Source organism: Dipteris shenzhenensis, chromosome 16, assembly GCF_047967505.1.
Source record: "Dipteris shenzhenensis isolate YYH24624 ecotype China chromosome 16, Dip_SZ_1.0, whole genome shotgun sequence".
In the NCBI taxonomy this organism is placed as follows: Eukaryota; Viridiplantae; Streptophyta; class Polypodiopsida; order Gleicheniales; family Dipteridaceae; genus Dipteris; species Dipteris shenzhenensis.
In genome coordinates this window covers 5,772,652-5,799,773 of record NC_141611.1, presented here as the reverse complement: position 1 = coordinate 5,799,773, position 27,122 = coordinate 5,772,652, and the positions used below count along the sequence as shown (strand labels likewise).

The window sequence follows — 27,122 nt, the reverse complement described above, 5'->3', positions numbered from 1 at the left end:
GGCTTTTGCATTTGGGTTGCAATTTTGTAAGTAAAAGGGCAGTTTGGAAGTTTGCAAATAGTTTTGGACTCAGTACGAGTCGAATTGTAGACTTTTGCCACCTTTTGCAGATTCTATTTGCAAATTTTTGGGCACCGAGTAGAGCATTGTGGTGCATTTTGAGCCTTTGACACGCTGTGACAGTATTTGTCACTGTGGGCATATTTTTCTTTGGTAGATTTTATCTGTGCATCTTACATCCCAGGAAGGAATTTTACTTGTTCAGTTAGCTGTATTTCTGAGTTTATCTGGCGAAAATGGCACAGAACAACTCAAATGAGGTGTTCGGGGTTCTCACACAGGAGGATAAGTTGGATGGCACCAACTACTCCTTGTGGAGTTTCATGGTTCGCAATATCTTAGTTGGCAGAAATCTTTGGGATTATGTCAATGGAGATGAAGAAAGACCAGATACAACGCCTATACCTGTCACTCCTACATCTGGAGGCACGGGTAGAGGTACAAATACAGCACAGGTGATTGGAGCAGCCGCTCCAGGAGCTCCCACAGCAAAGCAGAAAAGATGGGACTCTAGAGATGCACAAGCTCTTTCAGTAATTTCTCTTTCTGTCAAGAGGTTCATTATACCTCATATTCGGTCATACAAGACATCTATGGCAGCTTGGGTAATACTTGAAAGTATGTTTGCAGCAAGGAACGATGCCAGGGTTTCCTTTCTGAAGCGAGAACTTTCCCATACACATATGGAGGAGGGAGATTCCATGAATTCTCACCTCACAAAGCTTCAGGATCTCAGGGAACAATTGCTTAACGTTGATGAAGTCATTCCGGATTCAGAGATGATCTCCACCACTTTGAACTCTCAACCTGAGTCCTATCTCGGTTTCCACACCTCGCTGAATTTGTCATTGAGGGGGGGCAGCAATCCTCTCTCCTTTCATGAGTTGGTAGGACTTCTGTTGCAAGAGGAAAAAACACCCAGAAATATGGCAACCCGGGCTGGCGAGCATGCTATGCTCTCCAAGTTCAAGCCCGAGGGTAAAGGGCAACATAAGCCACATGCCAATCAGCCCACACATCAGCATAAAGCTGATTCTGGACAGCCTTCTTAGAAGGCACAGGGTGATACAAACAAGCAGAAAAAGAAGGGCATCTGTCATTATTGTAAGAAGCCAGGTCATTATATTGGAGAGTGCAAGAAGCGCATAGCCAAAAAAAGAAAAGGGATTCCGGTATGGCTGTATCAGATGCATCAGATCCACATTGCCATGATGGAGGAGATGTTGCAGCCAACTTGGTTGAAGAGCACTATGCCTTTTTTACTACTTCAGATTTTTCAGTGGGTAGTTCAGATACTACAGCCACTAATCATAATGACCCATATGCTTTTTTGACTTGCAGTTACGATCCTTCAAAGGATGAATGCTCTTTCAGTGTTGATGAAACACTACATACTTGGTATTTTGATAGTGGTGCTTCAAAGCACATCACTTCCAAGAAAATTCTGTTTGTAACTTTGCATTCTTCACCCACCAAGAAGAAGGTCACTTGTGCCAATTATTCTTCTCATTCAGTGTGTGGATTGGGAGACATTATTCTCACATCCACTGATGGCACAGATTTCAGAATTTCAGATGTACTCTATGTGCCAGGTATAAAGAAGAATTTGCTTTCAGTGTCCTCACTCAATAGAGGAGGATTTCAGGTTGTTTTTTATGATGACAAGTGTGCAATCAGAGTGTGCAATCAGAGTGCAATCAGAGACAAAGAAAACGAATATGCTTTGAGGTTATCTCGCACTTTGTATTGGGGTCTTTTTTAGCTTGATTTATATGAAAAAAGATCCCATCTTGCATTATCAGTTAGCACTCCCACTGCTGCGATGCACAATGTGGAGTTATGGCATGCCAGGTATGGGCACATCAGCTATGGCAGCTTAACGACACTCCAGAGGCATGATATGGTTGATGCATTACCTCCTTTGGAGTCGCCTCCTCCTCATGCATGTGAAGGTTGCATTCTTGGCAAAATGCATAGGCTTCCCTTCAAGAAGGATGGTGCACTGAAAGCTACAAGAAAATTGCAGCTTATTCACAACAATGTCTGCGGTCCCATGAGGACACCTGCTTTTGGGGGTTATCTCTATTTTGTTACATTCATAGATGACTTTACCAATTACACTTGGGTCTATGGTCTCAAGGCAAAATCAGAAGTGTTTATGCATTTCAAACACTTTGGGCTATGGTTGAGAATGAGACAGGACTCAAGGTGCAGACACTTTGCACAGATCGAGGGGGGGAATACATGTCTCATGAATTTGAGACATTTCTGAAAGAAAAAGGCATTATGCATCAGCTTACAGTGAGGCTTACACCTCAACAGAATGGCAAAGTTGAACGGAAGAATCGCACCGCCATGGAAATGGATAGATGCATGCTCACAAGTAAGAAGTTGCCTCACAGGTTTTGGCTGGAAGGCCTCATGTGTGCAAACTATATTTTAAATCGGGCTCCTACAAAGGCTTTGAAGACAATCACTCCCTATAAGGCATGGCATGGGAGAAAGCCTTTAGTGGACCACTTCAGAGTTTTTGCTTGTGTTGCATATGCCCACGTGCCTGTGGAGTTCAGACACAAGTTGTCAGATAAGGCACTAAAATGCATTTTTGTGGGATATAGTTCACAAAGCAAAGGCTATCGTCTCTACAATCCTGCTACACGCAAGATTTTTGTCCGTAGAGATGTCATATTCTCTGAAAATTCTACACATACAAATGCTGAATTTCAGATTCCGGCCTCTTCAGATGATGTGTTTGAGGGGATGCTTCCTATAGCATTTGGTTCCCCCGCTGAAAATCAGAATTTACAGCAACCTCCGCCAGCTCCACAAGTACAGACTCAACCCCCAGCTGAATTGGTACAAACTCAGGGTGTGGATGAAGTTGTCAGGCAAGAAATTCAAGAGATACACGCAGCCAAAACAGTCCCGCATTGGTTGCTTCAGACTCTCAGGGAGAGTAGACTTGAAGCTCCATTGCCTGGCAGAACTCGCAGTGCAGTAAGGCACATGGAGGAAGCTGATTCAGTTGAATCAGCTTATGCGGGTACTCTTCTTGATGAGGAGGAGCATGAGACATTTGAAGAAGCAAAAGATAATGTGCATTGGATGAATGCCATGCACGTGTGAGAGATTGGGGAGAGAGAGAGCAAGAGAGAGTGAGCTTGAGAGTTGAAAGCTTGACAGCTGAGTTGCAATAGAAGAGTGTAAAGAGTACAACTGAAAGAGTGAGCGATAAGGTTTTGTCCTAGTGACAAAACCTTAGTAGTCACTAACCATAGTTAGTGAACTAACTGCGGTTAGGGGGAAAAACCTCTTAAAGAGGGAAAAATGCCCCTAACTAGCTTATTAAATTACATTGGTCACTGCTGAATTATATCTATAATTCTAACACCCCCCTGCAGTGCCAATGTCATGTACAAGGCTGATCAATCACCAAACAGATATAAGTTCAGGGCACTGCGAAATGCCTCAAACTTTTCACGTGGTAGTGCTTTGGTGAAAATATCCGCAACGTTATCATATGTGGACACAAAGATCATACTGATCTCTCCTGCATGCAACTTCTCTCTGACGTAGTGATAGTGAACCTCAATGTGCTTCGTGCGAGCATGAAACACTGGATTCTTTGCCACTACAATGGCACTCTGACTATCAGTGAGAATTGGAGAAGGACCCTCCAAAGACAGATGAAGATCAGCAAATAGACGTCGCAGCTAGACACATTCAACTGTTGCTATGAAAGCTGCCCTGTACTCAGCTTCACATGATGAGGTAGCCACTGTAGATTGTTTCTTGCTCAGCCATGAAATGCAAGATTTACCCAAAAAGAAACAATTGCCACTAGTGGATTGCCTAGTGTCATAATCACCAGCCCAATCTGAATCACTGTAGGCATGCATCTGCAAGTCACCCCCCCTGGGAAATAACAAGCCAAAAGACTTCGTGCCCTGCAAATGGAAGATGCGCTTAACTGCCTGCAAATGCATAGTTTTTGGGCTGTGCATGTACCTGCTCACCTGAGATACTGCAAACAGAATATCAGGTCTAGTGTTGCAGAGATATATGAGGCATCCAACAGCCTGACTGTAACATGTGGCATCAACTAATTCTCCTGCATCATGCATTGTGAGTTTCAGCCCCGGCTCCATGGGAGTGGCTATGGGCTTACAATCATGCATGTTAAATCTGTCCAAGAGTTTCTGCACATACTTGGACTGAGACATAACAGTGCCACGTCTCTTGAGCATAAGCAAGGCATCCAAAGACTCGGAAATGATCCACTGAGGGCTTTCTCCCATTCCAGACCTCATAGGGAGTTTTTGTTTTTAAAGCCTTAGTGGGAGCCCGATTTAAAATGTAATTGGCACACATCAAACCTTCAAGCCAGAATTTGTGAGGCATGTGTTTGCTTTTCAGCATACATCTGTCCATCTCCGTAAGAGTTCTATTTTTCCTCTCAGCTTTGCCATTTTGCTGAGGGGTCAGCCTCACTGTGAGCTGATGCACAATACCCTTGCCTTTCAGAAAAGCATCAAAATCTGCAGACGAGTATTCTCCACCTATATCTGTGCGCAATGTCTCTATCTTGAGTCCGGTTTCATTTTCAACCATGGCTGAAAAGTGTTTAAACACCATGAACACTTCTGATTTGCGCTTCAGCCCAAAGACCCAAGTGAAATTGGAGTAATCATCAATAAAGGTAACAAAGTAGAGATGACCACCCAATGATGAAGTCCTCATGGGACCACAAACATCACTGTGTATAAGCTATAATTTGCGGACAGCTTTAACTGAACCATCCTTTTTGAAGGGGAATCTATGCATCTTGCCTAAAATGCACCCTTCACAGGCATGTGGAGGAGGTATCTCAAGAGGTGGCAATGCATCAACCATAGAGTGCTTCTGAAGTGTCATCAAGCTGTTGTAATGCATGTGGCCATATCAAGCATGCCATAATTCTGCATTCTACATGGCAGCAGTAGGGGTAGAAACTGCAAGAGCATGGGCTACTCTTTTCTCAAAAAGATCAAGCTGAAAAAGCCCACGCAGCAGAGTACCAGATAATCTTAAGGCATAATCATCTTCCATGTCTCGGACAGCGCATTTGTCATCCTCAAAGATGACCTGAAATCCAGCTCTATTAAGAGTGGACACTGAAAGAAGATTTTTGGTGATACCAGGCACATATAAGACATCTGAAAGTCTGAAAATTGAGCCATCAATGGCAGTAAGCTCAACTTCTCCTGTGCCACGTACTGAATATGACGAGTTATTGGCACAAGTGACTTTCTTACCAACAGGAGGTGGATGCAAGGAAGTAAAAAGACACTTCCTAGAAGTGATATGCTTGGATGCACCACTGTCAAAGTACCAAGTGTTCAGTGTTTCATTGACACTGAAAGCAAATGCATCCGTAGAAGAGTCATAACTGCAAGTCAAAAATGCATATGTATCATCATTATAAGTGGTTGTACTATCCCGAGCATCTGGAGCAGCTAGCCTAGAATCTGAAATGCAAGATAAAAAGGCATAATCCTGTCCAACAAAGTTGGCTGCAGCATCCCCACTTGTCAGATGCATGAGGAGCTGAATCTGAAACAGCCATACCAGAGCTGTTTTTCTTCTCTTTTGCAAGCCTTTTCCTGCATTCTGCAATGTGATGACCTGGCTTTTTGCAGTAATGACAAAAACCTTTCTTCTTGGGCTTACTTGCATCATTTTTAGCCTTTTGTGAAGGCTGTCCTGACCCACTGGAAGGCTGATTTACTGATGTCTTTGCCTGTCCCTTTGTTTTTGACTTAAACTTTGAGAGCATAGCTTGTTCACCTGCACGTGAAGCCAAGTTTTTCTTGGTTTGCTCTTCCTGAAGCAGAAGTCCTATCAACTCATGAAAAGTGAGAGGATTTGCACCCCCTCTCAATGATAAGTTCAGCGAGGTATGAAAGCTGAGATAAGACTCAGGAAGAGAATTCAGAGTGGTAGTAATCATCTCTGAATCAGGAATAATCTCATCTATGTTCAATAATTGCTCTCTGAGATCCTATAGCTTTGTGAGGTGAACTGACATGGAGTCACCCTCTTCCATATGTATATTACTTAACTCTCTTTTCAAGAAAGATACCCTTGCATCATTTCGGGCTGCATACATGCTTTCTAAAATATCCCACACTGCCTTTGAGGTCTTACACGACCAGATATGCGGAATGATAAATCTTTTCACTGAAAGAGAGATGCATGACAAAGCTAAGGCATCCCGTGAATCCCATCTCTTCTGCTCTGAAGTAGTGGCTATAGCTGCACCACCAACTTGTTCTGCAGCTGCACCCTGTGCACGACCTCTTCCACCTCCTTGCTGAGGAGGGGTATTAGGTGCCATACCTGCTGGTCGGATCTCACCCCCATTCACATAATCCCATAAATTGCGAGAAATCAGAATATTGCGTACCATAAAACTCCAAAGGGAGTAGTTGGTACCATCCAACTTGTCTTCTTGTGAAAGACCACCGAACTGGAAGTCATTCTGATTTTGCTGGGCCATATCTGAGAAAGAGATTTAAGCAGATACAAAACTGAATTCCTTTACTGGGAATGAAATGCACAACTCCCAAAAAACACAGCCAAGCACTGGCTGTAAATGCAACTCAGATTTCTGCACTTGCACTGTCAGAAATCTGTCCAAGCATCAAAAACTCTCCAGAATCTGCCAAAAGTGCTGCAAAACACTTCAAGAAAGGCAGTATGAATTGAAATCTCCAAAAATTGCTCTCCCAACACAAAAGCCCCAAAATAGGCCTGAAATTGCAACCGGAAAGGGGCAAATTGATCAAAAGCCCCAAATGTTGCAAGAATTGCGCTCTGTCTGCAAAAGCCCCAAATTTCACTGCGAAATTGCACTGTAATTACAAAATCCCCAAATTTCTTCAAGAAATTGTACTACGGAATCAAAAGCCCCAAATTTTGAGCTTGAAATTGCAACCAGAAAGGGGCAAAAGCTCAGAAAGCCCCAAATTTTACAATTTCAGCAGAAAGCTCCAAATTTCAGACCAAATCTGCAGATCTGTGTGCAATGTTTGCTCCAAGTGCAGCCCCAAATTTTGTCAACAGCTGCAAATTGATTGCAATATCTGCAACAAACAGGATGCCCCACGTACGGTCGCGAAGTACGACAAGACTGCAGGTACTACTCTGACGCAAAACAGTATGGCGACGTACGGACGACGATGCAGAAGATATGACCGGTACGGAATGCACAGGTACGGTGGGTACGGCTGAGTATGGGCAGGTACAGACGAGTGATGCAGGGTACGGATTCCGTACAATCGTACGGACTGTACAGACAGTCTTTTGACTGCTTCGAGCAGATACGGACGGGATGTAGCAGCAGGAGCGGCAGCAGGAGCGTGGGCTGTAGGCTGGAGCTGAACGAGGAAGGAGCAGGGAGCAGGATCAAACTGCTCTGATACCAAATGTGAGAGATTGGGGAGAGAGAGAGCAAGAGAGAGTGAGCTTGAGAGCTGAGTTGCAATAGAAGAGTGTAAAGAGTACAACTGAAAGAGTGAGAGATAAGGTTTTGTCCTAGTGACAAAACCTTAGTAGTAACTAACCATAGTTAGTGAACTAACTGCGGTTAGGGGAGAAAACCTCTTAAAGAGGGAAAAGTGCCCCTAACTAGCTTATTAAATTACATTGGTCACTGCTGAATTATATCTATAATTCTAACAGCACGATGAGTTGCAGTCCAGTCATAAAAATCAGACTTGGGATGTTGTGGATTTGCCACCAGGTAAGAATGCCATAGGTACACGGGGTTTTCAAAGTCAAAAGAAAGCCAGATGGGTCCATTGATCGGTACAAGGCAAGGCTGGTTGCAAAAGGATATGCTCAGAAAAAGGGCATAGATTATGAGGAGACTTTTGCTCCTACATCCAGAATGACAACCATCAGGTCTGTTATAGCCATGGCTGCAGGTTTTGAATGGAATGTTCATCAGTTGGACATTAAAACAGCTTTCCTTAATGGAGACTTGTTGGAAGAGGTTTATGTCAAACAACCTCCGGCCTTTGAAATTTCAGGAAATGCACTTCGGGTATGCAAGCTGAATAAAGCTTTGTATGGGCTGAAACAAGCCCCACGTGCATGGTATGCCAAAATTGATGCCTTTCTGACCAGCAAGGGGCTGCACAATAGTCCAACTGAGAGTACCCTCTACATCAAGAAGGATGGGGGGGATATTCTGGTCATCATTCTTTATGTAGATGGCATGCTGCTCACTGGATCAAATGAGGAAGTAATTGTAGATTTCAAGGCCCAATTGAAAGCTACTTTTGATATGTCAGACTTGGGCTTGTTACATTTCTTTTTGGGGATCCAATTTATTCAAGAGAAACGTGGCATTGTTATGTCTCAGTCCAAGTACGTTCAAAAGCTCTTGGACAGATTCAACATGCATGATTGCATTCCTATGTCCACTCCCATGGAGCTGGGGCTGAAGCTTACAATGCATGATGCGGGTGAATAAATTGATGTCGCACTCTATAGTCAGGCTATTGGATGCCTCATTTATCTCTGCAATACACGACCTGATATTCAGTTTTCAGTTTCTCAGGTGAGCAGGTATATGCATAGCCCAAAGATTATGCATTGGCAGGCTGTAAAACACATCTTCGGTTACTTAAAAGGTACAAAGTCTTTTGGCTTGATGTTTCCCAGGGGGAGTGACTTGCAGATGCATGCTTACAGTGACTCAGATTGGGCTGGAGACTATGATACTAGGCAGTCCACCAGTGGGAATTGTTTCTTTCTAGGACATGCTTGCATTTCTTGGTTGAGCAAGAAACAATCTACAGTGGCTACCTCCTCATGTGAAGCTGAGTACAGGGCAGCTTTCACAGCGACAGTTGAATGTGTTTGGCTGCGTCGTTTATTTGCTGATCTTCATCTTTCATTGGAGGGTCCTTCTCCGATTCTCACTGATAGTCAGAGTGCTATAGCAGTGGCAAAGAATCCAGTGTTTCATGCTCGCATGAAGCACATTGAGGTTCACTATCACTATGTCAGAGAGAAGTTGCATGCAGGAGAGATCAGTATGATCTATGTGTCAACACATGACAATGTTGCATACATCTTCACCAAAGCACTTCCACGTGAAAAGTTTGAGGCATTTCGCAGTGCCCTGAACTTATCTCCTTTTGGTGATTGATCATTTCCTTGTACATGACATTGGCACTGCAGGGGAGTGTTAGAATTATTATTATAATTCAGCAGTGACCAATGTAATGTAATAAGTAGGTTAGGGGCACTTTTCCCTCCTTTAGAGGTTTTTTCCCCTAACCACAGTTAGTTCACTAACTACGGTTAGTGAAGGATAAGGTTTTGTCACTTAGACAAAACCTATCCCACTTCTTGTATTACACGCTTCTTCTATTGCAAGCACTACGTTTAGCTCTCTTGCTCTCACACTCTCTTTTTGTAACAGTCAAATCATGCAAAAGTCGAGGTGGAAACCCCACCAAAAAATTAGTAAAACTTTTTACAAGAACGTCATTTTGTTGACAAGATTACTTTCTATGGAATTGACCACCACGATCAAGTTGTTTCTTAAAACAATTGCTTTGATATTGCTTTACAAAACTGCTTAGACTTTAAAGGAAATGGAAATCCTTATAGATAATTCCAAAGCATTGGGTGCTTCCTAAAATCGGATGAAAATGCATGCAGACTTAGCCACACCTGTGCAAGCATCTTGGGGTGAAGCCTCAACAAGTGGATTGTGAACAATGCTATACTTGCAAGCTAAAAAACCAAAATTATCAAGTTTTTGTTACTAATCAAAATTCCTCATTTCCTTGAAGACAGGCATGTTCTATATATCCATCTACATCTATATATCCATCTACATCATCATAATGTATAGTTCAAATGACCACCAACCAGGAGTTTCGGAACTTTGACAAGCGTTCATCCTTTGTCGGTGCATCCATATTTACAGGTCGTGATGGGGCCGCACACCCACTAACAAATACAAAACCATGATGGTCATGCATTAGCTTTCAAGGAAAAAAAATCTCGTTACTACAAAGCAACCCAAAATGAGCATGGTTCACCTGAATTGCACATAATTTACATCATCCTCATGACCCTTTAAAGCATCAAGCTCATGATTAGGGCCCCCATGGAGCTCATCTGTCCATTTGCAAGCATCCCACACCTGCAAATGCATAACAAAAAAATAGCTCCGACTTGGAACCCTTCGAGATAAACTAAAAACATCAATTACAACACAAAAACCTTGTAAAAGTAGAGTGAAGGGCTACAAATTTTGTACCAACAACTTTCTAAGACAGAGAAATAAACAATATTGTAACTTTAAGGTTTTTCTATAAACTGTGTGTTAACCTTGAGTTAACAAAAATAGGTTGAATATACAAACTTGGGATCACTTTGTAAAAAGGGATTGGAATGGGGATGACATTGGCATAGAGTACTAGCATGCCCCCGCATCAGCTCATAACTGATACGTAGTCTCCCATTCACAATTAACCAAACTCATACAAACTCATAGTTGCAGATCTAAAGCAAATGAAATTCAGAGCTGCAAAATTAAACAGGGATTAGTGAAATACAGGAACACAGTGGAGAAACAATACAACTTGCTTTAGGCAAATAGGAAATCTCACCTTATAACACCTTATTAGCTCACTAGTAGAATACAAGAAAGCCCTCCACTACATTGGCCATGAGGGTTGCCCGCTCATAGAATACAGGATCCCTTGCAATGAAACCATCTAGTCACACTTCATCTTTTGTCTTCCTCTACTGCTAGCTGCATGACTGAGGAAAGTGTCAGCCTCAAATGTCTATATCTACATGCCCTATCAATGGTCTAGGGTCAATGCCCCACATGAAGGCCCCCATATGAAGGGGTTTGGCACCTTCATTCTTTGGGGTGCATATGGTCTGCCATGTCGGAAGCAAGCATGGTTGGATGACTCAAAGGGCAAAACACATGCCTATGATGTGATGTTTAGATTCAAGTGGAGATTGTCTAGGACTGATACCTAGGTGAGAATTCTACATGGGAGAACCACAATTTTGTTGAGATTTGAACATCCACGTGATTGAAGGGTGTTATTTTGGATAGGATTTGGATAGGGTGATGGAGACTTGATAGCCTATTTATTAGGTGATACCTATGTGGTTTGTGTGTATCACAAAGTAGCTTTCCATTTGTAAGGCTAATAGTCAATACGATATCTTTGTGAGTTGGCTTATCTTGTCGTGTTATTTACCATCTTATCTGCCTTCCCACGTTGAGCTTCTCTCCACATTTGTGCACTCTCTTCTAGATTCTAACATTGTATCAGAGCAAGGTTGCTCTTCTCCCTTTTCTTTCCTCTTGCCAATGTAGCTTCCCTTTGATGTCCATAAGTTACTGACTTACCTAGAGCTGAAGATTTCGTCTGAACCCCTTGAGCCTTATTGCTGCAATCGTTTCGTTTTTTGCTGTGTCAATCTCTACAGTTCGCTCAATAGTGGCTTCAAATTGTTGCAATTGTTCTTGGAAGCGTCAGCTGGTTTCTTGCTGTGTCAATCTCTAGAGTTCACTCAATAGTGGCTTCAAATTGTTGCAATTGTTCTTGAAAGCGTCAGCAACGTCCTCTTCAGTTTGGTGCAAGGCATTGATTGCATTTGTTGCAAAACAGCCAGTTTATACCGCTACTATGTGTCGCCGTTTTTCGTGCCAAGAAGGTGTTCTATTGCCTTTGTGTCACTGACTGCCAGGAAGACTTTATCTTTTTGGTATCCCTTTCAGTCACGTGTTTTTCCTAGGAAGAGCTTATTGCCATTGACAACGTGTTTTATTGCCTCAGGCCAAGAGCTTTCATAAGAAGTTCTTTGCTTACGAAAGGAGCTAAGGGGTGTAGATGCGACAGCTGCTAGGCACTTTATGTCATCACTAAGGTTGCTAGAAGATACAAGTTTTTACAGGACGTTTTATACTCTATTCGTCACCGTTTCTCACATCGTCCTTTCTTCATCTCCTTCAAAACTATACTACCAAGAGGTTCAATCTATTGACCTCCTTCCTTGCTGTTAAGTATTTCTTTAGAAAGCTTTATAGTTGCGATGTCTCTTTGGGAACAATACTATCAGTCGGCTGAAGGTCCATCTCTTAAGTAGTCGTCACGTCTCTCTTTGAGAGCTGCAAATATGCTACAAGTGCCTCACATAGCTTCTGGATCAAGCATTGAAACAAGTTGTCTTTCTTTTTGTGGCTACGGTGTTCAAACCCCCTCTCATATCTTCGAAACAAGTTGTTTTTCTTTTTCTGGCTACGGTTTTCAAAACCTTCTAGTTTGATGGCACATGGCAATATTGATTCTATCCTTTAACGCCCTCTCTTTCAAAATACAAAGTTTATTCGAACTGGTCAAACATTAAGATGCCGTTGACTATTTCAGCCCCAATGGTCGCTTTTGGTCACTTAATAAGGACCTTGTTTTTTGTGCTTTCTCTTGCTGTGTTTTCTTATTATCCCTTGGGACTTGATGCCTTTTCTAAGGTTATTTTCTGAGGTTATCTTCGCGGTTTTAAGACCAACCACTTCAAAAAGGGAAGTAGTTGTTCTACCACTTATATCGGCTGTATTTTTCCATTCCTCAGACCTTAATGGCTCAAGCGATTTATTGGCAAGCGCTTCCAATTATGGCAAGCATTTAGTAATAATCTCTTGATAAGCAAATGCATATTTCCATATATTCATGGGAGAACATCCAATACGAAGAGTGCAAAGGAAAATGAGCAAGCTCATGCTCATGTTTTGCTTCATCTAGATGATAGACTCGTCCATCATGTTGGCGAGGTCCAATGGCATAACAGTTATGGGAATATTTGGAGAGGTATGTTAGAGATGGACCAGCAGAGGGTACGCACAGCGGAAGACTTGTAGAATAGCCCAAGAGCTCACACAGTGTGGTGTGGGGTATGGAATCACAAACTTCTTAAACTTATGTGCATAGCATAGGTCAGCCAAATAGAGAAACCACCAAAATAATATATTTCCGTCCAAAGCTATGGACACAATACAAAAGAGATAGATCAATAGTCCCACCAATGGTGTGGTCCTCTGATCTTACCACAAGGTACTCCTCCTATCTGCTGGCTATCTCTAGACTTGAGCCCGTGTGCTCCACTTCGAGCGTAAGTAGAGTTTCCGTCCAAAGATCTTCTCCACCTTGCTGTCTGGAAACCAGCCTAGGTGGGCTGCCACTCAAGCTCAGTCTGCAGCTCCTTCAGGGTCACCTTCACCTCCTGTGGATAGGCCAAAGGCTAGCCTTCTTGCTCCAGATGATCACTTATGGAGCCCCAAAGGGCCTCTTTACATAGAGCACAAGCTCCCCTTGAACCAACCGACCAGCCAGCCCTAAATGGGCCGACTGGCTGGTCTGCTAGGATGGCTGGCCAACCAACCTGGTTGGCTCAGCCCAACCAGCCCTACAAGGGCTCGCCTTGCTGGCCCATTGGCTACAATAGTGAGAGCAAAGCCTAGAAGGATTTTTGTGTGTGTTTTTTGTAGAAAACTCTGATCAGTTCATGATTGAGTTTGATAGACACGTGTATATAGGTCCTCAAGATGTGTTTGAAGGGCTACTCCACTGGCAATTGAAGGCACTTCGGAGCAGCAAGTAGATGATCAGAATATGCAGCCTGCACATGTTGATGCACGTCTCCCAATCAGGCCCAGGATCAGCCTATCACACATGAACATGTGCGAGAGGTTGTCAAAGAGGAGAGAGGTGCTTCACAGGAAGCTGGTGGCTGTTACAACCTCTGCTAGACAGCAGATTTTCAGCCCCTCTCTCCAGCCTAGCAGTTTTAAAGATGCTCAAGACAATGAGCATTGGATAAGAGCCACGAAATCAAAGTTGGATTCCACAAAAAAACAATACATGGGAAAAGTGGATTTGCCCATACAGAAAAAAGGCTATTAAGTCAAAATGGATGTATGAAATCAAAAGAAAATCTGATTGTACTATTGATAAGTACAAGGCAAGGTTAGGTACCAAAAGCTATTCTCAGCAAAAGGGGATACATTATTATTATTATTTTTTTTTAAAAGAAGGGCTAATTATATTACTTCGAGACAAAGCATACAAGAGACTCAACAGCAATGCTGGAGCACAGGGATAACTCCCACCTGCGAAACTACAAGCCACTCAGGGCCAAGCAAAAACTGTTGCAAAATGCAGTCAAACCAAAAAAACCCTAGTCTGGGTCTTCTGAAAACCAGTAAACCACGAAACCAAAAAAGCTACGGATCCCTGATGAAGTGAATCCTGGAAGTACTAGAAAGTCTTCGAGACGGTGAATCATCCACTGATATGACTCCTCTGAGTCAACATCCAACAATCGAGGCCGACCAATAATCCCTGATGAAGTGAATCCTGGAGATACTCGTAATCCTAGCATGTATGGATCCCTCCTCCGCTGAGCTCCCGTCCATCGTGCCCGCCCGAGGATGCCAATAGGAAGAGACCTGTCAGCGTGAGCAACCACCGCCTGACGGGGGGCGAGTCCGCACTCCAGTAGCCCGCTCCACGCACCTGCAGGCCTCAACCCACATGGGGAGCCTCCTGGTACGACAAGAAGAAGTAGAGCCAAAGGAGAAGGGATCCCTGAGGAAGAGTCGAGGGCCGCCGCCCTGTGGAAAAAGAATCTTCGAGAAAAACTCTGAGTCTTGAGAAGCTTGGAGACCCAAGCAAGGAAGCCACCAGCCGACGTGACCCCTCTGGGTTGTTGTCCAAGGGCCAGGTACATCCAGCTCCAGTGCACCACTCGCGGCCAGGAGATGCTGATGGGACGAGGGCAGCACAACCACCACCACGGGGAGGGACGAACTGGACTGCTGGGGGATGGCCATGGCCGATGTCGCCAGGGTAAAGCTGCGAGGAGAACTCCAACTCCGGAAGAGCAGGAGAGTGCAGGGCAAACCTCCTTCCGCCAAAGAAATGCCACCGGAAAGGGAGAGACGCTTCCTGAAAGATGAACCTACTGCTGCTGTGAAGGTGCAAAAGTGGAGGACCGCCAGGGCAAGGGAGACAGCTGAAGCCGAAGATACTCCCCTCCGAAGAAGTGCAAGGCCCCATGCCACAAGTGGCTCGACACCTCCAAAAGCCCGAACACCCCCGACCCAGACGCGTTCTACTCCACGGAGAGGGAGAAGGGTGCAAAAGACCAGCCTGGAAGACCACACTGCCACGGGAAGGGAGCCACCAACAAGCAGGCCAAGGCTGGGGATGCGCCATCCTGGAGAGGCTCACGGCTGGACCGGAGCAGGGGGCAGCCAGTCAGCAGGGGAAGCACTCAGCCAGCGGAGGGGGCGCGCAGCAAGGCGAGCAGGGCGGCGACCAAGGTGCGAGGGGAGGGCGCGGGGAGAGAAGGGTGGGAGTGGCAGGGCGGAGCCTAGGCAGCGCGCGAGGCGAGGGCAGCAGTGGGCGGGGTGAAGGTCGCGTCCGGAAGTACCGCAAAAGGGGATACATTATGATCAACGATGCCCACCATTAGATGGGTTGTTTCATTGGCTGCTCATTTGGGTGGAGAGTATATCAGTTGGATATCAAAACAACCTTCCTCGATGGGGACTTACATGAAAAAGTGTTATTTTGGCTTTTCCAAAAATTCTTTGTGTCATTAATTGCAATACTAACTCAGATAATTGTTAGACTCGCAATCTAAAAGATGCTGAGAAATATAAACAATGCGTGTCCAAAGGTCAGAAAAGAAATCAAATGGATAGGCTCAGGCTAATAAGCAGCTCATGATAAATGCCACCATTGCATGTCTTGTGAAAAACGGTGTATCATGAAACCTGAGGCCTTAGAGTGTTCCCAGATTGACTAAGAGTTCAATCTTATAAAAGCTTCAAGCAGCAATTTCTCAACTTTGCACACAAGTAAGCTATGTTCTTACAGAGAAATCGGACCCTGCTCTTCTGTTGGCCAAAATTGTGGCCTACTGCCTTCAACAGCATCTCAACCTAGAGGTTTTAGATGGTTTTCAGTGCCTGGTCAGGGAGAAAGAAAGAAAGAAAGAAATTTTATTAGAGTCTTCGGAAGACCAGTGGGTCCATGAGACTGAAAGAAAACCTGATACAAATCACAGTAAGGGTGGAGCTACTGAAACGAGCATCATCACCCGTGCTGGGTCCTAAGTCTGATCATACATAATCAAATACATCTAGATGTAACAATGAAAAGAGAAAGACTAGAGCGGAGCGGCATCCTCCGTATGTCATGTCGCCCTGGCTTGTGCATAGCCGGTGATGGGACGCTGGCGCCCGTCATAAGGGGTGCCGTGTGTCTCGGTCTCTGAGACGAGGCTCGACGCAAGACTAGGGCCACTGTGACTCCCGTGGGACACATCCCGGGTCTAAACAATGACGGAAGGTCCCCTTGAGTGATCTGTGTGTCCCCTCGATGTCTCGTGTGTCGTGTTGCGATCGTCGGGTCGGGGAAGCCCCGTCGCCTGAGTAAGTACTCTGTGTGTCGGACCCCCTCGTGAATGAAGGCAGCGAGGCATCTCTGATTTGGGTAGGCGAGGAATCTGAAAAGGAGCCCAAAGACGTCTTTGAAGAGATAGTGGTAGCGACCTCGGATCTCGCAGTACACTGGGCACCTGAAAATAAAATGCTCCTCCGACTCAACCTCCTGACAGTCGCACAATATGCATAAGCGATGCTCCCTAGGGATCCCCTTTGCTCTGCCGCTCTCTATGCGGAGGCGGTGTGATGATACCCGAAACTGTCCGATGGAGACCCGTAGTGAGTGAGGCATATGAAGCTCAGTGTACCCCGGTGGTATGATGACAAAGTATGCAAGCTGCATAAAGCACTTTATGGGATCAAACAAGCTCCACGGGCTTGGTATGAGAAGATTCACACATATTTGGCCAGTCATGGTCTGCAAAATAGTCCAACTGAGAGTGCTCACAAGATTGATGGCAGAACTTCATGGTGGTTTACAGCCATCTACTCCCATTCTCACTAACAGGCAGAGTGCTATTGAAATGGCATGGAATCTTGTGCCTCCTGCACACACAAAAATATATTATCATGATGTCAGAGAGAGATTGCATGCAGGGGAGATCACCAAGGCTCTATTCCGAGAAAAGCTTGAAGCTTCCATTTGGTGATTGAGATCACTCCTTGTACACTGGGACATTAGCACTGCAGGGGGGGTGTTTGGAATATTGTAATATATAAGGCAATGGCCAATGTAATAAATAGCAAGAAGGCTTAGGGGCACTTTTTCTTATCTATGGTTTTTCTCCCTAACCACAGTTAGTGATTGAGTTTTGTGTGTGTGGATTCTAACCCTAGTTTGGGTTGCCCTAGGGTCTTGTCATGTTAACAACCCTTATACTCTTTCATTCTTGCAACTTCAACTCGTCTTTCTTCACAACAGCTCACTGCACTCTCTATCCCCCTCCCATTTCTCACAGTCATCACTCCACATGACATAGAGACAGCATATATGTGTCTTTACATAGAGGGAAAGACAAGTCTACATGTACCTCGTCTTATCACATACACAATACACATAAGTAAATGTTCATTTTGACATGTCAAGGGATTCACCTTTAAACTCTTATCAAATTTCCCCGACACAATAAAAAATTGACGCTCCTAATAGCAAAATAACACAAAAATGCCATATGAGTGTCAAATTCATATCAAAAGCCTAGAATGACCTATAATTTACAGCTTCATTTCTTCAGAATGGGGGGGAAGGGGGAAAGGGGGGAAGAGAGAGAGAGAGAGAGAGAGAGAGAGAGAGAGCTACAAGATGAAGGAAAGAAAGGTGCTCATTGAGAAGCTTGTAGGGAGCTCGGTGAAAAAGATTGGTAAGGGGATGTGGTGAAAGGTTTTGATAGGATCCCTCTAGGAGGCTTGGTTCATATAAATTTGTGCATGCAAGCTGCACTAAAGTATGCTATTGAGTAGGCATGACACAACAGACACTCAGATGACTTCAACAGTTTTTCCTTGCCTCATCAGGACAGAAGGATAATTTGTCCCCTAGGGTAGGATTACACTAAATGCCTCTTAAGGTCTTACACACTTAGAAGCTTCATGGACCTCTTAGCTTGAATGTGCATAGAGGAAAATAATACGTCTAGTCCCCAAGCATCGGGAATATGTTTGCTTTAAGGTTGCTTCTAACGCACCTCCTCCTGTGCTATTTATGGTTTTGTTTTGCAGTATTGAACTGTCTTCTTAACCAATGAGTTTCAAAAAAACACAGAATTCATTAGATAAATACTCCCCTCGCATCCATCCTTCTCATCTTATTTTTTGGCCCATTGTCTCTACACCCAATTCTTTGGACTTTTCGAGCATGCAAAAGCTTGAGGTTTCTCTTCAAAGATAAACCCATATAGTCCAAACTATTCATCAATGGGAAAGAAAATGAAGGCCCCCTTTGGAAAAATTTGCTTGCAGTGTTTACCAGATGCACATGTGTAAACACAATTTAGAATTTTCCTGAAGTAGGAGCAATACATATGATGCATTATCTGCACACATTGTAAGGCATAAACCGCACAATTAATATTCTAATGCCTATCCAATCTAGTGCTCAATTAATAATAGCTAATCCAGAGCCTACAACAAACGTGTTTCAAAAACACCCTGGATACCTGTGCAGCAAACCAGAAATCCAGGAAAAATAGATCCATGAAATCTCAGGCAGATCAACGCAGTTCCTGCTCAGATGAGTGTTCTCATTCGCTGAGTTGCTTACTCAGGCAGCTTCTGAGCAAAGCATTCTACAACAAACATGATTCAAAAGTCCCTGGGCCCTGAATGCCTGTGCAGCAGACCACAAATCCAGGGGAAGCATTTCCATAAAACTTCAGGCAACAACACACTTCCTGCTCAGATAGGAGTCCACTCATGTAGCTTGAAGCAGAACTCAAGCAGCTTCTGAGAGAAGAGCGTCTAATAAAAGTTTCTAAGTATTTGCCACCATAAAAAGAGTGCAAGGAACAAAAGGTTATGACCCACAAACACAAGCAGAAAAGAGAAATATACATAATGATAACAAGTTCTCCAAATACAATAATTTTAATAGTTCAGAAATATGCAAATGGTTAGATTTCTTGAGATGTCCTAAATTCTAAAGAAGTAAAGATTTACTCTTGCAAGTTTGTCTGCACTGCCAGTCACAAAGATGGTTCCACTGGCATTAAATGCACAGCAAAGTATTTGAAATCCCGACTGGGGGTTTGTTGGCCCAGCAGCGGCAGCAGCTTTTGATCCTGTCCATCAGACACACCATACTTTTTTGACTAATATGATGAAAAAAATCATTGATATTCAGAACAAGACTCATTGCAGAAACTGACCAGTTTCCTGAGCCTCTGATTTAGGTGCATAAATGCGGGCATTCACTGAAGAATCCCGAGCATCCCATATGCGGCAAGTTCCATCATCAGATGTCCTGAAAGTGTGATTTTAAACAGTAATGAAGAGAAGATCAGGATGACAACTGCACATGCACACAACCTCACCATGAAACCAAGAAAAAAGTGAGCTTACTAGCCTCCATAAGCACAGCACAAAGATACTACCCTGAGAGCCCTATGTCCTTTTTTCCATCCTATGTTCTTTTCATGTCATCAAGCGACATAACTGAGTTGAGATCATACACGCTTGTTCTTGCATTCCTAGACTCATACCAGACAATGTCTAGATGGTTTTCTAGGATTGAAGGGCTGCATGAAACCAATGCTGAACGATTCACTATCCGCAGTTTAAGGGAATTTGAAATAAATAGAAGAACACGTTATATTTTTTTAAATAACTAGAATAACACGGTATGTTTCTTGTAAATAATTAGAAGAACATCGTATGTTTTTTTAAGTTAAAAAACTATTAGTCTGATCTAAACACATGTGCTCAAAGCCAAGAAACTATGTTTTCTTTCTATAGCAGATCAAGGATACCCTGGGGAAGACATTAAGTGCAAATTCAAGGGAACCCAACATAAAGGCACCCTTGAAAAGAATATTTATGATATCTAAGTATTCAATGGTCTACAATACACAATATGCAATCTGATCTATAAGCAAGTACACATATACCTTTGTAAGACTAGAATATGCCCAATCATACAAATACAAGCAAGTACGCATATATCTACAATATATTTCTGGATGAAGAACAGTCAGCAATAAAGCTGTCAACCACCACATCTCCAACTCCCTTCACAAGGCATGAAGGGTTGTTGGTACAAAACACTCTCTTGCCAACTGGAGCAGGCTGTGAATCAACAAATAAATTCTTTCTAGAGAGATGTGCCTAGAAGCCCCACTATGAAAATACAACACTGCAGCTAAAGCATCACTCACACTACGTGAGGTAAAGTTATGTCAGAATTATACCTAAGAAGGATCAATCTTCAGCCACATTGTTATGGTGTCCAGGCTTCTTTAAGTAATGATACTTACCTTGTTTTTGGGCTCATAATTCTTTTCTTTTCTTTCTCCAACCTCTCCCTGCATTCATTGACAGTGTCCAGGCTTCTTACAGTAATGACGCTTAGCCTTCTTTTTGGGCTGACCTGCACTCTTTGAATTATTCTTTGATGGCTGAGCTGAGTCCTGGACTGATGACCACCAAGATGAGGCTTATTCTTGCCATCTACCAACAAGGCTTGATCCCATCGTGCACATCGACAGCCATGTTCTTTCTTGTATGTTCTTTCTGAAATGACAGTCCCACTAGTTCTTAAAAAGTAAGTGGAACTATATGACCCCTCATGGACAGATTTACAGCGGTATGAAAAGACAAATAAGACTCTGTCAATGAGTTCACAGAAACAGACACAAGCTGGATGTCAGGTATCACCTCATCAATATTCAGAAAAATTGGTCTTTAAGATCATGGATCTTAGTCACGTAATCTGACATTGAATCGCTTTTCTGCATCCTGACACTTTCAAGCTGTCTTTTCAAATAAGAAAACCTGGTCTCAATCCTTGCCTGACACATATTCTCCAAGGTATCCCAAGCTTGGTTGGAAGTTCTGGAGGAACGGATAGACCCCCACAAGACAAAGCAATAGGTGGGCATCTCTGGCACCTAATCTCCTCTAATCTTTAAGTAGGAACGCAGCAGTTGAGGTAAAAAGCTGTTCAGCAGACTTTCTCGCAACGAAATGGTGAGCTGCCACGACATACGTGCTAACCCAGGGCTGAGAGAGATGCGGGCAAGTGTGGTAACAGGGATGGAGAGCAGAGTGTGGAGTGGCAAAACATAAAGAAGTCCAAAAACTACTGTTACTAGAATAAATAGCGTAGTACAAAATTTAGGATTGTGTACATGGGAACCGGTGGATTTGCCCATGGAAAGAAAGCTATTGGTACAAAGTGGGTATTTACAAGATTGTTATTTGCCAAAGGGTATTCTCAGCAAAAGGGAATAGACTATGATGAGACCTTTGCCCCCAAGTTATAGGATGACCACCATTAGATGTGTTGTTCATTGGCTGCTCACTTTGGGTGGAAAATCAGTTGGACACCAAAACAACCTTCTCAATCGGTATGTGAGTCAGCCTATTCGTTTTTGGGTGCCTAGTCCAGAAGATAAAGTATGCAAGCTGCATAAGGCACTTTATGGGCTCAAACAAGCCCCATTGGCTTGGTATGAGAACATACATACACGTCCAACTAAAAGTACCCTATATGTCGAGAAAGACCAAAGGATTTGCTAATAGATATGCTGGTCACACGCACAAGTGAAGGGAACTTTGCAGATTTCAAGAATGATCCTGAAGGTTCATTTGAGATGTCTGTTTTGAAGCTGAAGTTGTTACGCTACTATCTGGGCACTCACTTTATGAAATCAGATGAAGACATTGTTCTCAAACAGTCCAAAAATATTCAAGGGCTGTTACAGAGATTCAAAGACTGCAAGCCCTTTTCTACTCCAATGGAGCCAAGCTGAGGCAGTCCATGCATGATGCACGTGAACCATTTGATGCTGTTACCTACCGTCCCGCTGTTGGATGCCTCATTTATCTTTTTAATACCCGTCCAGATATTCAGTTCAATGTATCCCAGTTGAGTATATGCACAGCCCAAAGACACAGCATTGGAATGCTGTAATGCATGTTTCCAGGTATCTACAGGATACTCAGTCTCTTTCGTCTGTTCTATGCCGGAGTGACTCTCAGTTGCATGCTTTCTTTGATTTAGATGGGATGGTAATTATGATACCAGAAACTCCACCAGTGGCGGTTCAGCAAGACATAATCCACGGTGGCAACATCATCATGTGAAGCTGAGCACAGTGCAGCCTCCACTAATACAGTAGGATGTGTATGGATTGATGGCAGATCTTCGTGGTGGTTTGCAGCCATTCACTCCCATTCTCACTACACGCAAAGTGCTATTGCAATGGCACAAAATCCTACGTCTCATGCCTGCACAAATCACGTGTCAAAGAGAGAATGTTGATAACCTGTTCACCAAGGCTTTACCACGAAAAAAGTTTGAAGCTTTCCACAAATCTTTAGGCTTACTTCCATATCGTGACTGATCTATCACCTTGTACATGTTCACACTATCACTACAGGGGGGATTTGTAAGAAATTAGCGGAGGGTTAGTGTGGATACCTTACCCTAGGGAAATCTTTATCCCAAGTTAGGGGTTGTTTCCCCTAAAGCTAGTTTTGTATCCTCAACCTATCTCTAAATTTTGTACTACTCTATCCATTCTAGTAACAACAGTTCATGGACTCTCTTCATGTTTTGCTCACTCCACACTTTGCTGTCAACCCCTCTTTCCATCAAATAGTAGCTCAAGGATGAGTAAATAACCTCCCGTAGGTGCTGGGAAAAACACAACCAAGTGTGGCTGAAATAAGACTAAGAGACAAGGAGAGTTGTTGCTGCTTGTGTTGCTCTTGTGTGCCTCGGTGAAGAGGGCTTCAGTGGGGTGCATAAGCTGAGGCAAGAGCCTCTCTTTTATATAGCATGGCATTCCAGCCCTAAATCTAGCTGACCAGGTTCAGCCAAGCAGATCTGGATTAGATCAAGCAGACCAGACCAGGCAGACCTAGGTTGTGCCTTGGTCAACCGACTTGGTCAACGCCAACCAACCCAACCTGTTAGTTTTGCTGGCTGAACAAGTCAGTCCTGCACCCTTTCTAGGCACCTGCATAAGCAACCAATCTGCTCCCGATGTGCTGCTCCTACCTGTTTGCTCGCAATGCTCTATCTAAAGATTGCAGCAGTTGTCCTCCTCATATAAGGGCTCACCAGCGGGGTCGGTATTCTGTAACACCCCCTCTCACAAACTCAATGTGGGTCAACCCCCATGCGTCCAATGAGACGCTCCATCTACTCACGAGAAAGAGCCTGGGTGAATACGTGTGCAACATTTTATTTTGTTGGGCAATAGGTAAGCTTGATCAATTCATCCATTATCAACTCTCTGATGAAGTGGCAATGAACCGTAATGTGTTTTATCCATACATGAAATGTCGGGTTCTTTGCGATTGTGATGCAACTTTGACTGTTGCAGAAAATCTCCATTGCTGCTTCTTGTACATCCTAATGTCTTCAAGGATCCACCTAAGCCATAGGGACTCGCATGATGCCATGCAAGCTGCTTTGTACTACACCTTTGTAGATGAAAGAGAGCCATTGGTTCTTTCTTATTGAACCAGGAAACAAGCCAATAGAAAACAATAGCCAGTCATGGAACACCAACTGTCCCAGTCTCCAGTGCAATCAGAATCGCAGAATCCGAAGAAGTCGATCCCCGTGGGGTACATGAACCCATATCCTATGATGCCCTTCAGGTACTGTAACAACAAGCAAGCTTGCCAATGATTCTCTCTAGGCTTTGATGTGAATTGGCATAGTGGTCCTAGTGAGAATACAATATCAAGACGACTATAGAGTGACTTTGTATGCAATGTCAAGTCGTCTTGACACACATAGTTGTCAATACTTTGTTGTATCCACCAACTCAGATGTGTGTTCTTTGCTGAGTTTGTTCCCAACTCCCATAGGCATCACAGCCTCTTTGCATTCCTTATCTAGGACTGCTTTTGAAAATATATCTCTTGAGAGATTATCTTTTCTTCCTCACGCCACATCTCAATCCCCAAAAAATGATGCAAACAACCAACGCCAGTCGTGTGAAACTCTTCATGAAATAGAGTTTTTCACCTTCCTATCTTTTTATTGAGATCATCCACGTAGAGAATCACTATCATTCTCTTGTCCCCCTTTGAGTGGAGGTACAAGTCTGTTGGTCTTTCTCAAAGTATTTGTGATGCGTTGGTACCATGCTCCGGGGGGGGGGGGGGGGAGGGGGGGGGGGGTTTCAGCCCGTATAGAGGTGTGCACACGATGGTCCTCTTGGATCACTTGTAGTGGGTAGCCATTGCAATCGTTGTCTGAAGTCTCGAGGAAATTCGGATTCAAGAAGCAGGAAGTGCATGATTGTCATATACAATGATGAGTCTAAAGCTTGTTGATTGTACAAAAAGGAGGCACAAAAGGTAGGACATAGTCTTTCGAGAGATTGAGCCCTATCTAGACAATGATACACTTCAACACCTGCATTACCCCCTCGAGGGTGCCCAAGCTCAAAGCAAAGGAAGTGAAAGCAAATTCAACAAGTTCAGAGTCACAGATTCAAAAGGAACACAGCCAAAACCGCCAAAGAACAAAACTCTCGCAAATTACCATGGTGGTACATGAAGACCTTGGAGGGCTCATGAGCGAGTGATATCCCTGAAGCAAGTTCAGATAGAGAAAGAATGTATCAAAGGACCTAGGAAGCTCTATGTGCCAATGGGTTGAATCAAGATGACTCATGAGCCGAAGACCTTTAAAAATTCGAAGGACATCCTTGAGTGGCAACAAGCAACGGAGACTAAGATGGCTGCCATTGAAAAGAACCATACGTAGATCTAGAACCCAAACAGGCCAAAGGAAGGTTATTAGAACCAAATGGCTCTGCAAAGCTAAGTACCAAGTTGGATGACACTCTTGACAAGTACAACGCAAAATTGGTGGCCAAAGGACTCTCAAATGTTTTAAGATGGGTTTCTTACCGCAATAAGTCCTCAATGTGTCTTTCCCATGACTACTTTACTCATTGTCTTATTTAGGATGTGGACGGCCTATTGATTGGCTCTGCTCAAATAGACCTTGGAACAATTTCACCTCTCAGCAAGCCCAAACCCACTCCTCAATCGCTAAATTCTTGTGCTCTGCCAAAGGATCAACTGAGGCTTGATACCATTCTTCTTGCAATAGCATTGAACTCATCTAATGTGAATCCTTCCTCTTGGTCTATTCTGAAAGACACGGGCATGTTGACTCTGCCTACTCTGTGGAGGGGGGGGGGCGTACAAGAAAGGCTACGAGGGCAATCTCTGGCGAGGTGACCTATCTGTCTGCATCGAAGGCACTGGCTTGGTAACCCGGAGATCTCCACCCTCTGGCGAAGTGTCTTGAGGTTCCTTGGTCTAGCATCATTTTATAGAAGGTTTATAAGGCATTTTGCCAAATTGGCAGCTCCTCTCACTGATCTCCTAAAAAAGAATGCTTTCCAATGGTCTGACAGTGCCAATAAAAGCTTTGAAGCATTAAAGGAGGCATTAACTTCAGCACCTATCTTGGTATGTCCTGATTTCTCTCAACCTTTTATAATTGAGGCTAATGCTAGTGGAAGGGGCATTGGAGCTGTCCTAAAGCAGAGTCATGGAGTTATTGCCTTTGAAAGTCGGAAATTGCATGACAAGGAGTCAAGTTTCCACATTTATGACCAAGAGATGTTGGCAATACTTCATGCAATCAAAAAGTGGCACCACTACATTTATGGCAGCCATTTCAAGGTCAAGACTGATCATAAGACTCTTAGATATTTTCTATCTCAGTCTTCTCTATCACCCAAGCAAAGGAGATGGCTATCCATTGTGCAGAACTATGACTTTGACATAGATAACAATATGGGCAAAGAAAATATTGTGGCAGATTCTCTTTCCAGGATATGGGCTTGTACTTTATCATCTATTACTGAGGTTTATAAAGATTGGATCCATGGCATTCAAGAAAAGTATCTCAATGATCCTCAAGCAGCTGCTATGTTCCAAGACTTGCAAGATCCTGACTGTCAGCAATATCTCAATTTCAAGTTGCACAATGGGCTCTTGTGGTATAATGATAGAATATTTCTTATTGAAAATTCCTCCTATAAGCTACTAATCTTACAGGAATTTCACTCATCTCCTATGGCTGGGCATATAGGCCTCAACAAGACGTATGATAAGGTAAAACAGAGTTTTTACTGGAAGGGACTTTGGAAGGATGTTCTTGCTTATGTTCAAAGCTGTAAGCCCTGTCAACAAAACAGGGAGTTGAATTTGAGGCCAGCTGGTCTACTACAACCTCTACCTATACCTCAAGGTAAATGGACACATATCAGCATGGACTTTATAACAGGCCTACCAGTGACCTCTAAGGGTTGGAACAGTATCTTTGTGGTTGTTGATAGACTTACCAAAGCTGCCCACTTCATTCCTACTAAGACCCAATTTACAGCTTCCAAGGTGGCTAAGCAATTCATGGAGAATGTGTTTAAATTACATGGACTCCCTCGGGAAATTGTGAGTGATCGTGATGCTAAGTTCATGGGGCATTTTTGGCAAGAGCTTTTCAGTTCTATGGGAACACTTCTTACCCCAAGTACAGCAAATCACCCTCAAACTCATGGGCAAACAGAGAGGGTTAACCGCTGGTTGGAAGAGTATCTAAGGCATTTTTGCTTTGATACCCAAGCATCGTGGGATCAATGGTTGCATCTAGCTGAATTTTGTTATAATACCACCAAGCATACTTCAATTGGTATGAGCCCTTTTGAAGCCATGTTTGGCTGTAAAGCTCATGTCCCATCAACCATTATTGATCAAGCATTGACAAGCCAGCAAGCCAAGGATGATTTGGCTCACATGACTGCTCTATTACAGCAATGTAAAGATA

At 43.6% G+C, this 27,122-nt stretch overlaps 1 protein-coding gene across 4 annotated transcripts in view; it reads right to left on the bottom strand.

Moving 5' to 3' along the window:
* The window catches only part of LOC147892456 (uncharacterized), a 116,445-nt gene that overhangs the window by 27,318 nt on the left and 62,005 nt on the right, over positions 1-27,122 (bottom strand). For all 4 annotated transcript variants that reach the window (XM_087387473.1, XM_087387474.1, XM_087387472.1 and 1 more), the window contains 4 exons: positions 19,465-19,559; positions 19,256-19,377; positions 10,164-10,267; positions 9,991-10,071 (listed from right to left, as the gene is read on the bottom strand). In XM_087387473.1, the coding sequence (XP_087243599.1) occupies positions 9,991-10,071; positions 10,164-10,267; positions 19,256-19,377; positions 19,465-19,559 (402 nt within the window). The remainder of the gene's footprint in view (positions 1-9,990; positions 10,072-10,163; positions 10,268-19,255; positions 19,378-19,464; positions 19,560-27,122) is intronic.